General features: G+C 44.3%; 1 protein-coding gene across 1 annotated transcript in view; it reads left to right on the top strand.

Annotated features, from left to right (window-relative positions):
* The first annotated feature begins 7617 nt into the window (after window positions 1–7617).
* Window positions 7618–13767, top strand: part of LOC110974079 (uncharacterized) — a 38034-nt gene continuing 31884 nt past the window's right edge. The window contains exon 1 of the mRNA XM_022225430.2: window positions 7618–9262. Coding sequence (XP_022081122.2) covers window positions 8932–9262 — 331 coding nt within the window. The 5' untranslated portion in view covers window positions 7618–8931. The remainder of the gene's footprint in view (window positions 9263–13767) is intronic.

Below are 13767 nucleotides of genomic sequence, written 5' to 3'. Positions count from 1 at the left end.
TTTTGTTCTCTTTAGATATTTTAGATGGTTTTGATGGATAAGGACTCTTTATAAAGTTGCAGCCCACAAGTAATTTGTGTGTGTGTGTGTATACCAACTCAACCCTACCACCGACAAGTAACACCCCCCCTGGAGGGTCGCACGAATTGCATTCTGATTATCGCAACGTCCACTACAGTTATTTTCGCAGACGACCAATTCCCAGCGAGCCTCAGCAGTCATGATGTGCTCAAGTCCACGGTCATCAAAAATGCCTTACTATCATGATCATGCACCGGAGAATTATGTCGCACATGCCTCGTCTATTTTGGGGGATTTGAATGGGTATCCATGGTAACGCTGATACTCCAAATAGCTGCATGCATGTAAGGTGTGCATTTTGTGTACGGCGAAGGACGGCCGGCTGCATCACGCAGTATTGCCGACTCAACGAACGGTACAGTTGAGCTGCGTGTTTTCTTACCGAGCGACAGAACGTGGAGGCATTATGCGCGGCTTTTCTGAAAAAAATGCATCTGTTGGCACTCATAATGCAGGTTTTAAAGTTAGTCACCCCATAATGTTGGCCAAGGCTTACCCTGTTAAGTATGCCTTATCCGTTTGCATTGGAACCCGCTACTGACTGTTTCCTTGCTGTTCGTGACGTGATTATATTATATAAAGTGATTTGTATGGCGTAGAATGAAACTAGCTCCTTTGTAAACAATATTTCCTTTGTTTTGAAAATATTTCCTTTGTTTTGGGGGTGAGGAAGCGGCAAAATAGACATGGGACGGAGGGGTACCCCCTTACCTGTCCAATCCTTATATACACTCTAGACTATTGTTACCTAACACATCCCCCCTAGAAGTCTGTAAAGAATTCCTGAGATTCTGATCAAACAATGACCAACACAAAGGCGGGGGGGGGTTCTCTCCGTCCCAGATCTTGCTTCAAATGACCCCCATCCACCCAGATATATCTGCATCAGACCCGAGGCCGATTGCCACCGTTACCGATGGCAAATTCCCTCGTGGACATTGGAGTGAACGCCTGTGGTGGGAATGACCTATCTTTTGATTTAAAACAAATAACGGTTTTCCAGCAAAGAATCTTGAATTCGCCACAGCATTCCAAATGGCCTGAACCCACATAAACTTTTATACTCCAATTATACCCTCTGTAGTCCTTTGGCAAACTCTGCCAACTCCCAAACGCAGAATACTCGACGTAAGACTCTGCCAGCCCTAGATGGAGGGGGCGGGCGGAGTAACACGTCAGAACTGAGAGGCGTACCACGTCACAAGTCTGATGTTCTGCAAAGTGATCCTAAGTGGAAAAAAAAATGGGCCGACTACATTACTATTCACTAGAAACAGGGTTACAGGAAGCTTTTATTTGATAGGTCTTTGGTTGTGCAACTTTGCTGTCTCCGTCGCTCCAACGGCAACATTATAACATTTGCAATATGATTGGTAAGTGGTTGACTCTGTCCAGTATGGACTGTGGTGCGTGATCAAATGGCATGGTGATTCTGAATTCCTTTCCCGTTCTGAATCTCCAAGGCACTTGACCCATTTGAAAGGCGTCTTGGAGTCTTTGTAGAAAGGGGGTTAAAGCTTTTTTTTTCATTCGTTGCAAATCCCTCTTGCTTCTTCCCGATCGAAATCTTGCAACAGTCATCCTGCAGAGTAATACCTGGTGGCGTTCCCTGCGAAATAATCGACCTCCAAATCGAATCGGATTGCACAAAAACTGGTTGATATCCGTTGAGCTCGTACCATTTGTCCACGTGAGTCTTCGTTTTTCGATTGCGAGTCACGTTCACTGGTCGCCTTCTTCACTCCGTCCGTCAGGCAGACGGAAACCTTGAGTCTCGGGGCTCAAGGGGAATTTGCCCTCATTGCCCCAAAACTTGGCGGCAGGCTCCCTCGGGGGGGGGAGTAACTTTTCTCATTTACCGCCTCTCTGTCCCAGGGCATAACTCGGTCCTTGTACGTGGCTCTGGATAAACACGACGGGGGGTGGCTGAACTTGTAAGTTCCCACACTTGCCGAGATGAATGTTAAGTTCCGTTCAACTGTATCCTGGTCTCTCGTGTGAAAGCTTTAGTTGGCATGGTTGTTCTGGTCTGCCAAAAATATAGAAAAGAGCAGAATTTTTCATCTTTGGGGTGTTAGCTGTATGTTATACCGCCTCGGGCTTTGTATCACGTCTGTGACCAGAAAACTAGGCACCCGTTCTGTTTTTGCCTGAATCGTGTTGTGTGAAAAGGCGAGACGACTTAACACCAAATGCTGCAATAAGCACACCGGTGTGTGGTGACGTGTGTGGCAATTGTAGCAGGTGCCGGTAGATGAATGTGGCAGGTATGGATCCATCCATTGCTCTGACTATGGAACCAAACGAACGTAAAGAACGTTCTTGTGGAACTTAAACGAGGAAGAAAATAGTGTGCAACTTTTAAAAAGCGGTGTCAGTACAACAGTATAAATTTATTGGAGTGCACTGAAAAAAATAAATTAAAAATCAGTGTTATTGCCGAAACCCTCTCTACTGCTTTTCTGTCTGGTTTTCGATGAGTTTTTTATACAGAGAGGTATTGTCGGCCTGACAATGAAACGTGTCTCTCTACAATCGGCGCACAAAAATGTCGCATAATGGTTTTTATTTCCGATGCTTGTTTTGTTTATAAGTCAGTCACGTGAATTTCCTCCTTGCTAAGGTTTGACAATTTAGCATTATGAAGCATGACAGAGATGAAATACGTCTGGCCTGGAAGTGTGTACGGATTCTGGGAACTGAAGACCTGATTTTAGGCAGTCTAAGACCATTTGAAATGTTCAATTATTTTATTTGGGAAATTTCATCTGCTTTTGATTTAGGAGATAAACTTGCATGACGAAATACTTATTCCTGCATTTCAAATGCTCAAGGTTTCATTTGAAAAAAAGGGTGCTTATAAGTTTGGTTTTAATGCGTAAATAACTTTATTTTTTGGTGGTTCTTATTTTAGTGTGAAATGCGCCCATCGCCTACTTCGCAGCGTAGATGAGTCTTCACCACAGAAGATGACCCAAATAATCCATGCTGGTTCATGCATTACTTGACATCAGCCACACGAGCCGCTTGCCGGTAGCGTGTATACACTTCCCCTATCCTGACGGACGTTGGTGTGTCTTTAAAGGTCCCTCAACCTTCTGTTTTTTTCTTTCTCTTGATATTCACCTTAATCCAGAGCCTGTTATATTTGTGTTGGTCCGATTATTTGTCTCTGTAGCTGTTGTCGTGTTGTCAAGGCACCTCCAGAGAAGCCCCTTGGCTTCGGAAGATGCCAACGGATTTATTGTTCTTTCTTTATTCCCAACATATTATGTTTTTATTAAATCACTGCGTTGCGTTTTATTGCAAACGTGTGGCAGTGTGGAAATGAATGTTGATTGAATAAATGAGTGGTTGGATGAACCTGCGCTTACATATTTTTCTGCATGTTATTCTAGAGTTTTGTTCAGTATAATCTGGAAGTTGTGGCGTGCATGGAGACGGCTAAGAAGATATTTTAGAGGGAAAACAATACTAATTAGGATGGAAAAAGCGCGGGCTTCAAAATTTTAGCAGGGGTTGCAGCTTTGGTTTAAAATTGAACATCTTAAATTTAGCATCCAGTCGAACTTGTTTTGCCGATCGACCTGGTCGATGTTCGCCTGCTGAGGATTTTGTGGCTTTTTATCGAGCTGTTCAAAGCACAGCTGAGTATCGAAGGGAGTGGGACGGCGCGCAGTGACCGGGAACTGTCTTTCGATTCCCGGGCAGGGGGGACTGCGTCATTACCATCAAATGCCAACATTATTATCACCGTCAGTCACATTCGGGTCTCGACAGTCGACCTATAGTAGCGTCATTAAAAATTCAGTGCGTTTGCATTTTTTGTTTAACAGGTCTGCCTGCATTTCGGGTAACTTGGCTTGCCCAAAAAAAAAACCACGACGTGTATTGCATCCTCAAAATTCTTCGAAGTAGACCGAGTTAAGCCCATGTTGATATCTTTGAGAGGTCTGCTTTGGGATCCTCGCTAAGATTCTCTAGAGGGGCATTTCATAGGTTTGACCACAGTTGTTTTTTCTCACTTCAAAGTCGGCTGTAGAGAGAGTGTCAAAGGCCTACAGCTAGATTGGACCGACCATTCCTCCTTGGGGACGCAAATTGCTCGTTACAGTCGCCTCCTGTTCTATTCTTGCGCTGCACTGCGTGAAACTCCTCACTATTTCAGCAGTTTTTGGCCAACGCTTTCCCGTCACCTACAGTGGCTCACCCAAGGGGGTCTCGGGGGCTTAAGCCCCCCTCCCCTTTCTAGGCTTTCATGTTTCTTTCACTTTCTTGACAGATGAAGATATGTATGCACCTACAATTCCAGATAGCTCTGATAGCCGTACATCCCAGTCCCCTATTTGGGCCAAGGGGGGAGGAGTTTGAGCCGGCATAAGAGTTTTTTTTTTTGGAGGGGGGATTCCAGTTGGAGACCCCCACGACAAATATTGGATGTACCTTTTACGTTCCGTATTGCATGTCCATTCTCTAAGTTGAACTCTTGTCAAAGGGGTCTTTTTGGCCTTTTTTCAGTTAGGGTCTTTTTCGGCCTTGTTAGCCGATCACAATCGTGATTTCCCGTATGCTCCACACTGAGACGAGTCTTGCGGCTTGATCATGACTGATTCATCGCATAAAAGCTGACCAGAGCCCCTCTGACAGAGATCGACCTCTGTAATCTAGACGTCATTTATCTGGCAAGAAAACACACACTGACACGGGCACTATACACAACAACCTCTCTCTCTCGCTTTGTGTATACTGCTCTCCACGTGTGATTCCATCCACCGGCAGGATGATTTGCACTAATCCGTCAGGCGACCGGTGCTGTCTCAAAAGTAAACAACGACCCGCAAATTAGCCGTATCGGCACTTGATATTGCACTTGTGGAGCGTAAGTCGCGGATTGAGGAGATTGCGCGCATCACGCAGGCCGGCGTTCCTCTGGAAATAAGATGGGCTCTTTCACGCTGGTAGACCTTGTTTTGGTTCTTTGTCGACTGTGAAAAAACTGCCTGCAGCGTTAATTTGGAGAAATATGCGCTCAACAGAATTACAAACTCTAAAGTAACACAGTGAGGTGCCTGTGCAAATGGTAAACTGTGTATCACCTTGTTTCATTGAAGTCTTGCTCGTCATCCCCATTCCTTCCTTACAAATGTATACGCCACTGTCGATGCCATCCGGTAATTCGGCGCTAGTAACCCAAACTTGGTTTCGCCAAGAACATAGATTATCGCGGATAAGGAAAAATTCCATGAGGCGATGGGACAAGTAATGACCGACACACCTGCATTCAACTTGTGGTTGCACCTACATGTGCAACTGGTATACATTTTGGAGGATTGCAAGGAAAATCTGTCGAGGAACGTGATCGTTGCTGCTGGGAATTGACTTTTTGTATACCTGGTTGGGTCTGTTAGGCTTTTTATGTGACATAGTTTTACATCAGTAGATTTAGACGTCAAGAACATCATTTTACACTGCCTACCTGTTCTACATAAAATACTGAAAATGCATAAATATCATTTGACTGTATACGTTGCGAGCATGTCGGGTGCCAATTTCCAAAGCTTGGCAAAGCACATCTTCCTGTAGGCACCGGGCAAATGACTTTACCCTCATGCAAATTTCGCCGCTCGTAGTCCGCTCACGGATGGTAAATAAACGCTTGACGCATTGAGGTCTTAATCAGGCGCCCAGTTCACTGCATCAGCATCTTCATCCGATATGTAAAGATATAGCTCCCCTGTTTGTGTGTCAACCGCCATGAGAGCTAGGCAACAGCTTCCCTATGCTTTGTGTATTGTGCGAAAGCGAACGCAAACGTGAATTCGCAACAGTTGAAAACATTTCAACTCGATCGAAATTTTGCTGCAAATCTTTAGCCACGTCAAAGTCGCCTCGCTTTCACATTCGCCTGCTCTATGAACTGGCATTTAAGGCCAGCTCTAGAAATTTGACATCACGAAACATTTGCTCTGAAATTCGCCTTGTTGAAATGTTTTGAACTTCGACGAATTTGCAGCGCAAATATTTCATAGGATGTCACAATTTGCACTTGTGTTCGTTTTTGAGCCAAGTACGCTAGCTGGTCAGTCTGAACTGTGCGCCGGTGTCTACGGATTGGTACCATAGCCACATCGAAAGGGGGAACTAAAGCCATAGCCAAATGCAGACGTACTAAGCAACGGCAACCTCCAAGTCACATCACGATGTGAATATTGACTTGATGTGATGCCACCCTGGGCGGATCGTGGGAGAGATAAATCAGTATATTGTATATATGTTATGGCCAAGAAAACGTCCGAAACGTATGCAAACCACACCGTTATTAAATTGTGGCTCTAAGTCAGTAGAAACTGTAACCCGGCAATAGTTCCCAGTGTCCCCTCCCAGCCTCTCATTCAGGATGACAATCAAAAGTCCTGACGCACAACGGTCAAGTACTAACTTTTACATTAACCTGTCGGGAGCAATGCAATAATTGGTAAATCATATCGGTATTTTTTTTCTGAGGAAATTGCTCCATAAAGTGCAACACTGGTTTCATGTCCATCACATATTAATACATATTATAGTAGATGTGATCATAATTATATTTTGCTTTTATGTACTGCATTAGGCAGGCCCGCAATACAGTGGGGGTTTTTTCTGAGGAAGGCATGACGCATTACAATAACATGACAGAAAGTTAATTATACTTCTAAACAGTGTAAGGACAGAAGACAACACTTTATTATGCATAATTATGGACCGTACTTTGAACGACCCATCAAGTTCCAGCTCAAACAAATTTTTTATGCAATAATTAGGTTTACTATTTTTTTTGTTTGCCTTTTTAGTCATATACCATAATGTAAATCAGAGGAAATGCACCTTCCTCGAACAACTAAAGGGATGTTGAGATTATGTTGTGCCGCGCGAGACCCAGTTCAGAGGCACAGATTACTGTCAGCATCAAAGACAATAGCTGTCTAATCATGGTACTCAAGGTGTTCAGTGCCACACTCAACCGTTTTGTGAAAAAAAAAACGGCCGAACGAGAATGCTTATGGCGACCAGGTGGTTACTCGAGGATGTAAGGCCACATTAGGCTTAGTGGGCAGAAAGCTGAGAATGAACAGGGCAGTGTTGCAACCTCGGCGTGAAAGGATAACAGCAAGAGGGAGGGAAAGAATCTCATCGATCGGTACTGTAGTGACCTGCCTTAAGTGTAGAGAGGGGTTCCTATATAAGTTAGCCCTGTAAGCACCGTGATGAGCCGTCGAAATTGTTTGGCTCGAATGCTTGTCTCAGAATTGGCTATTTCTGTAGCTTCGAATTGCTTAAAATTCTGAGTCAGATTTTCCCTCAGAGGATGCGTACAGGGGCCAGATTGAAATTGATCCTTTCCACGGACCATCGTTCTTTTCTTCATCGGGAGAAAGCGACGGAGAACAGAATGGCACCGATATCAGTGTGTAGTGCCAGTGCGCTTGGCGTCGATTTCCGACATGAATATTCATCGGCGTGCAGTATGACATCACTGTCATGTAAGCCAGTGACGGCTGAACGGACGGGTGGGTACGAGGCATATTCAGGCAAAGAAGGCAGGTGATGGCTTCGGGTTGATGCTGAGGGTGGTACGCCGGGTTTCGATAACGATGCGCAGAAGAACGGTGGCAGCCCCGTATACGCTGGAGCGCTTCATTTTGCTCGTCGTGTGTGGGGATGAAGGCAGCTTAAAGATTGAGTACCTCCGTTAGTAACATCGCAAGGTTTAATCTATATCCATAGACAAAGCACCAAATGCACATGCAGCACCGTGGTGATATATTTCAAGTGTTTTAATCATGGATGCAATGTTTGCATGGATTGAAACTTGGGAGTAGGGGCAGCGTTGCCAGTGGGAACAAGGAATGCAAAATCAATGGAGCAAGTCAGTGTTTGTCAACCCAGCCGCTGTGCGTGATCATGGGTCCATTACCTAAACAGCAGGGTAGCTGAACGATGGTCGATCATCAGATGCACATTAGATTCGTCATACCGAACAGTGGGATATAATTGAAAATTCTAAATGATGCGGGTTCAGTTACATGGGAAGACGACGAGGTACTCGAAATCGTGTGTGTTACGGTGAGTCGTTGGCCACTGCACGTGTAAGTGCTGCACGCAGTGTGTGCTGCATTGGCTGGAGTACAAAGTAGAAGGCGGGAAAAACGCAGCGTGGGGTTTCGTCTACGGTAGATAGCACATGCTTTTCGAAAGCTTCGTAACAATAAACGCAGTCACGGCTCCAAACGATGCGTTTTCATGAACAATGCTGGAAGACCTTGACTCGAGCCAATAGCATTAATTCCCATCCTCTAAGTTCGCTACAAGTGTCTATAATAATATGCAACGACGAATAATATAAAATCGTCTGTAAAAATTGCGCTGTGCTACACAATGTGTCTGCGTAATCACCATTTAAGACTGCATTGGTATTACAAACACGACTACGGTGACTGCTGTGTGATGCATTGAAAGGGAAATGTCATTATGTTTACTGTGCACGTCCACCCAGGAAATTGTTACTCGCATTTTATAACTATACCACCGTCTTCTGGGAGCAACCTTTATGTTCTTCACGCATCATCAATGGATGAAGTATAGCATTACTGCTAACCAACGGAGGGAACGAACTACCTGGGATTTTGTTTTTGTGTCAGATGAGAACGTGTAACCCAGTAAGCAGGTACCTACCGCTTGCGCCATAATATCTTGCCCCTGCTAAGTTGGGTTGCGACTGCGGTGGTGTCCGTGGCATGTCATGTTTGCTAGCTTCGGCAGCAGCGCCCATCGCCACCGCCTTACGCCCGGCTTTCGCGACTTGCACCAGGTATGCTGGTTCCATCCACGGTGCTGCCTCTTACAATGATCCTTGGTCTGCCCCTTATGTCAGCCCGCAGCGACCACCAGCAGCAACAGCAAGGACCACCCTTCGACGAGGCCAGTCTCCTCGAGTGCACGGGAGATCAATTCTGGGTGAACGTTACGCGGCGAGACGATGGCGATGCCTTGACTAGTGCCTGCCCGCGGTGCGGCGATCTGTGCCTGCAGGCCGGGGCGGTCAGACTCCGCTGCGATCTAAGGGAATACCCTTGCACCTGTCGGTGCCCGGAGAACCAGACGTTCAGGACTGACATCAATTTGTGCGTGGACTCCTTTTCAGGTAAGTTCGCTGTCGATGCTAACAGTTTGGTTTTGTAAAATGTTAAAATGTTTGTTTTCTATTGCCGTGACGTAACTACGGGGGACCCGTGCCCCCCCTGGGTGCCCCCCATCTGAAATCCATGAACAACTTCTGCTGCAGCCCATTGTCTTTTGGTGCCCCCTTGATGAAAAAATGTGTTCACTCCGGGTACCCCGAACCTAATAGCCCTAGTTACGCTCTGCTTTCTTGGCTTGCTTTTCTTCCAGCAATTTTAAGCTCTGCTCGAGATTGCTTAACAAAATCAATAAGCAACAGTGTCTTTTTAGTGAGCCTACACATTGTACCAGTGTTCAGTTAGAAACCTTCGGGAGGTGCCACGCGTCCCAATATTTATCGTCTTTGTTGCTGGCCCCTTCTGAGCTTTTTAACAGTCATTTACCTGCATAAAAATAAACTAAATTATTTAAACGTATCATCAGAAAAATCTTGCCACTGTGCTCAGACTGAAATTCATCTAAATCCATCACACCATATAATTGTTTTGATTAGACACCAGAGAAAGTGTTTTGTTGAAAATTCATGGTTTCATATTGATAGGCATTTTAATTTGGGTGTGCAAGATTCAGCGATGCAGTATTGGGGCATAGGAATTGAGGGTAGCGTTTTAAACTATTGATTCTGCCTCTTGATTGACCGAGACCTTATCACGTGGTACTCATTAACAGCCTCCTTTTGTTGAGCTCCGAAAAAGTACTTTACATCGGCTGCCTCGTTTTGATGTAACTTTATTCACGACAACCAACTGCCGTACCTCTTGCAACCTGAGTTCAGCGCCAAGGCGCCTGTAATGCGCGTTTATGTGATCCAAGTGTTGTGCATGCTTTCAAGAGTTGGAACAGTGAAACTAATTCAAAAAGAATAAAAAATAAGGTATAAATTAGCGTGATAATGGGTTTAATAAGTGTCTCTAAGACTGTGCAGAATTTATTGATGAGGTATTCTACAACAAAACATTATTGCTTTATATCGTGATCCATTGAAACCTGCCTTCTGCGTTTATCCATTGAGCGTTCCACTTTCCCTCGGCTCCGCCTCTGGAAAATAGAACGCATAGATCATTTGGAGAGACTCAGACTAGATTTACTATACCATATGAATCTAATATCCACAGATATAGTTGGAATGTAAGATAATGATATAAAACTGTCGGGTTATCACACTGCAATACGTACATGTACATCAACTTGTTTTGCCGTCTCTGATGTGTTCTTGGTATTTAAGGCCTAGCGCAAATCTATTGCTTTGACTGAGCCGCTGAATGTAACAGACACCAAGCTTAGGCCTACCAGGCCCGCACACAGTGCTGATACATGAAAGCCATACGGCATGAAACTCGTGAGATAGGTTACTGACACGGGTGTTCCAGACGTGACATTCATCTATCGTTTAATTACATCAGTTAGGCCACAGCCGGGCCCATCACATTGAAGCCGGCCCGGCTTCGCACTGATCACCAATTAGTACCCTGAATAGCATCGCCTAATGTAAATGTGCCATCCGAGCACACCCGATAACATACTTCCCATATTCCATTTAACAAATATTGACATCTATTTCAAAGGTGGATTTGCGCCGGGGAGATGTGATACACGTCCGGCAGGGCAAAAATCCAAAATTAAATACTGGCACTTTTAATGACAGAAGAAAAGGTTTGCCGAATTTGGATTGTAAGAGGCGATGCCATACCTATTTGTTATGACACTTGTCCATTTCCATGTTATTGCAGGCGTTATTTTTATTTCAATGTGCTCAGGGTAGCGTATATATCCCGCCAAAGGCTGTCATGAAGGTAGATTATACATGATTCATCGATGACGGTCGGTCATCATAATCATGGTCTCAATAGACAGCCTGTTTCTGTTTTATGCGTATATTAATACAATGATGGCTCCAACTGGCGCCATATGGTAAATGTCTCAATAGGAGTGAGTCCTCAAGGAGTAACTCACACCTTAATTAAAGAGTTCTACTACATGGTGATACCGCACACTTGACACCACTGCTTGCTTCATGTAAACCAAATCTTGCACGACTTCGATTGGGTGGTGCGCACCGTATAAATGACCAGGTGTTCACCGCTCATGAGCATTGAACTGTTACAGACGTCGAAAAGTTGCACCGGTGTAAATTAAAGTGAATAGCACAACGGCTTGTTGTCTAGTAAACACCAATGGTACGAGTATTTTGTTCTAAACCTAGAAATGTTCTTACCAGTGAGCAGTAAGTACATTGTAACTGGCCCATTCTAGCCACATTTTAAGCACGCTGTCGGTGATGCTATGTGCATTAGCAGCGGGGGCGTAGTTACTACAGTGAGTGACTACACGCAAAATGATAAAAATGTATGGATGACATCTGCACTTTGTCAGGGCTGGCAATTTTGATGTCAGATATAAACGTCGAATAAGTTGTAAATAACTATTTCATAGTCTCTCAGGGACTTATATTGTTCTGACTAGATCCATGGGACGTTCTTAAAATGTGTAGTCCATTTTTTTTTCTATCCCTGTTACATCTGGCGAATGATTGTTTAAGACTAGGAAACATTCTTTAATTTTACATGTTCAATAGTGCATCCCTGGTTAAACTGGCCACGTGCAGCTATGAAAAATGTCACACGTCGTGCCCTTAGTTTATAAAATAACCCATCCTATCAAACTGTTGGCTATTATCTTGTACCAAAACAGGAAATGTCGGTGAAATAACGTGAATATGCTTTACCCTGTAAGCCATAGGAGTACTGCAGTTGAGAGCATACTGCATTAAGCAATACCACGTTTACGGCAACGAATGGCTTTGCAACTTAGTGTGTGTTATGTCTAGGATCTTCACAGTACGTATGGACATCCGACGTGTCATTGTGGAGAATTATTCGTATTCGTCGGTGTGCGAGGCATTCATTTTTTTTTTTTTTACTGAATAACGTGTCTGTGCAAAACGTTATATCTCCAAGGCCTTTACGTTAAAATGGTAGCACTAAACAGACAGCAAATAAACAGCGGTGCACGCTCTTCTAAAAACACGACGCACCGTCATTGAATCATCCACCAACTCAGGTTGATTTGAGTATGTTGCATACTTTACACACCAATACCCAGGCGCAGTTTTTTAGTGCATTTTTCTTTCTTATGGGGAACAGATGTTAATCGTTCATGATGGCCACCGAAAACTCGACTTCAACCAGCAGATATTTGATATGTGTACATTAATTAATACCAATGGCTACTGTTAGGCCCACATGTGGAGGAGTTTCAAAATTCGAGACTTGTAAGGTACAGATTTAGCATTTTTCCCGATGTCACAGATAAATTTCCACAGTTTTCCCTCAAGGGGTAAATGATGTCATTATGAATGACAGCAGAATGTGTAAATGTCTGCGTTGTCTAGTTATCCTTTGTAAGTAAACTGTTACAACAAATCGGTTTGTCAAAGTGGGGGACGATGTCAAACGCGGGACAAGCTAGACTCTCTCATCTCGGCTTGTCAAACTGTAGTTTAAGGGGGGTTCACCCAACCCTCCAACAATGATGATCGATATTGTGTCAAACGGGTGGTCATCACACGCCAGCTCGGTCCCTCCAGGAGACATCAACTGTTCCAGATAACGAACCCCGCAGGCTCCTCCGGCTAAAAGCTTTCCCTCGCCGTCTGCACTGGCAGGTATCTACCCTTCCCACAGCAGACAATAGGCCTAATGGTGGCAACTTCCTGGCTTAATTTTTGGTGCGAACGATTAGCAAGTGACATGTTTGTTTCCACAATTCTGCTGTTGCCCCATAAATATTTGGCGAGACGGGCGGCTGTTTATTGAACTGTCTCTGCCATTTTGAACATGCGCTGAAACCTTGTATCAATTTTAATCGTATAATGCATCGGTTGACTTGCATTGCTTCTCGCTTGTGTTTTTGTATGATAGTTTGTATATTAAGGGAATCCATTAAGTATTGTTTACTTAATAATTGACACAACGCCATTGGTAACAACCAAACTTAGTTGGCTACAGCCTGTTGTCTTTGACAATGAAGTGCAGGAATACATTTTGTGTAAAAATGAAGCTGCTTGCTCATAGGCGCCTTAAGTTCATCGTACGTCTAGTATACAATAATTGTTCCCTTTTGATCATTTCGTATGAAATAATCGTAAAAAGCTTGTTTTCTGCATATAATCAGAACACTGGTATTTTGGGCTTTTGGTATTAACCAAAAGACTTCTCCCCCCTCCCACATCATTGTGTACAATTCGCCAGAGTGATGCAACACCAGCATCTGATAGAGTCAGACAGAAGCCTTTCAGGCCCTGTGTCGTCTCGATGCGACAACGCATTGGATCTCCATGTCACTATCAGGTTCCTGCCTGGATAAGCCACGTGGAAGTAATACATGGAGTTTGCTCCGTCGACAGTGAGGTGAAGGTCTCCAGATTGACGTCATCCGTATTATTTCTTCACCGTAATCGATAACGAG

The sequence above is a fragment of the Acanthaster planci genome, linkage group LG04 (assembly GCF_054643075.1).
Source record: "Acanthaster planci isolate LZ-2023a linkage group LG04, COTS_SCS, whole genome shotgun sequence".
NCBI lineage: Eukaryota > Metazoa > Echinodermata > Asteroidea > Valvatida > Acanthasteridae > Acanthaster > Acanthaster planci.
Note: the sequence above shows the minus strand (reverse complement) of the source record. Positions and strands in the feature narration are given on the sequence as shown.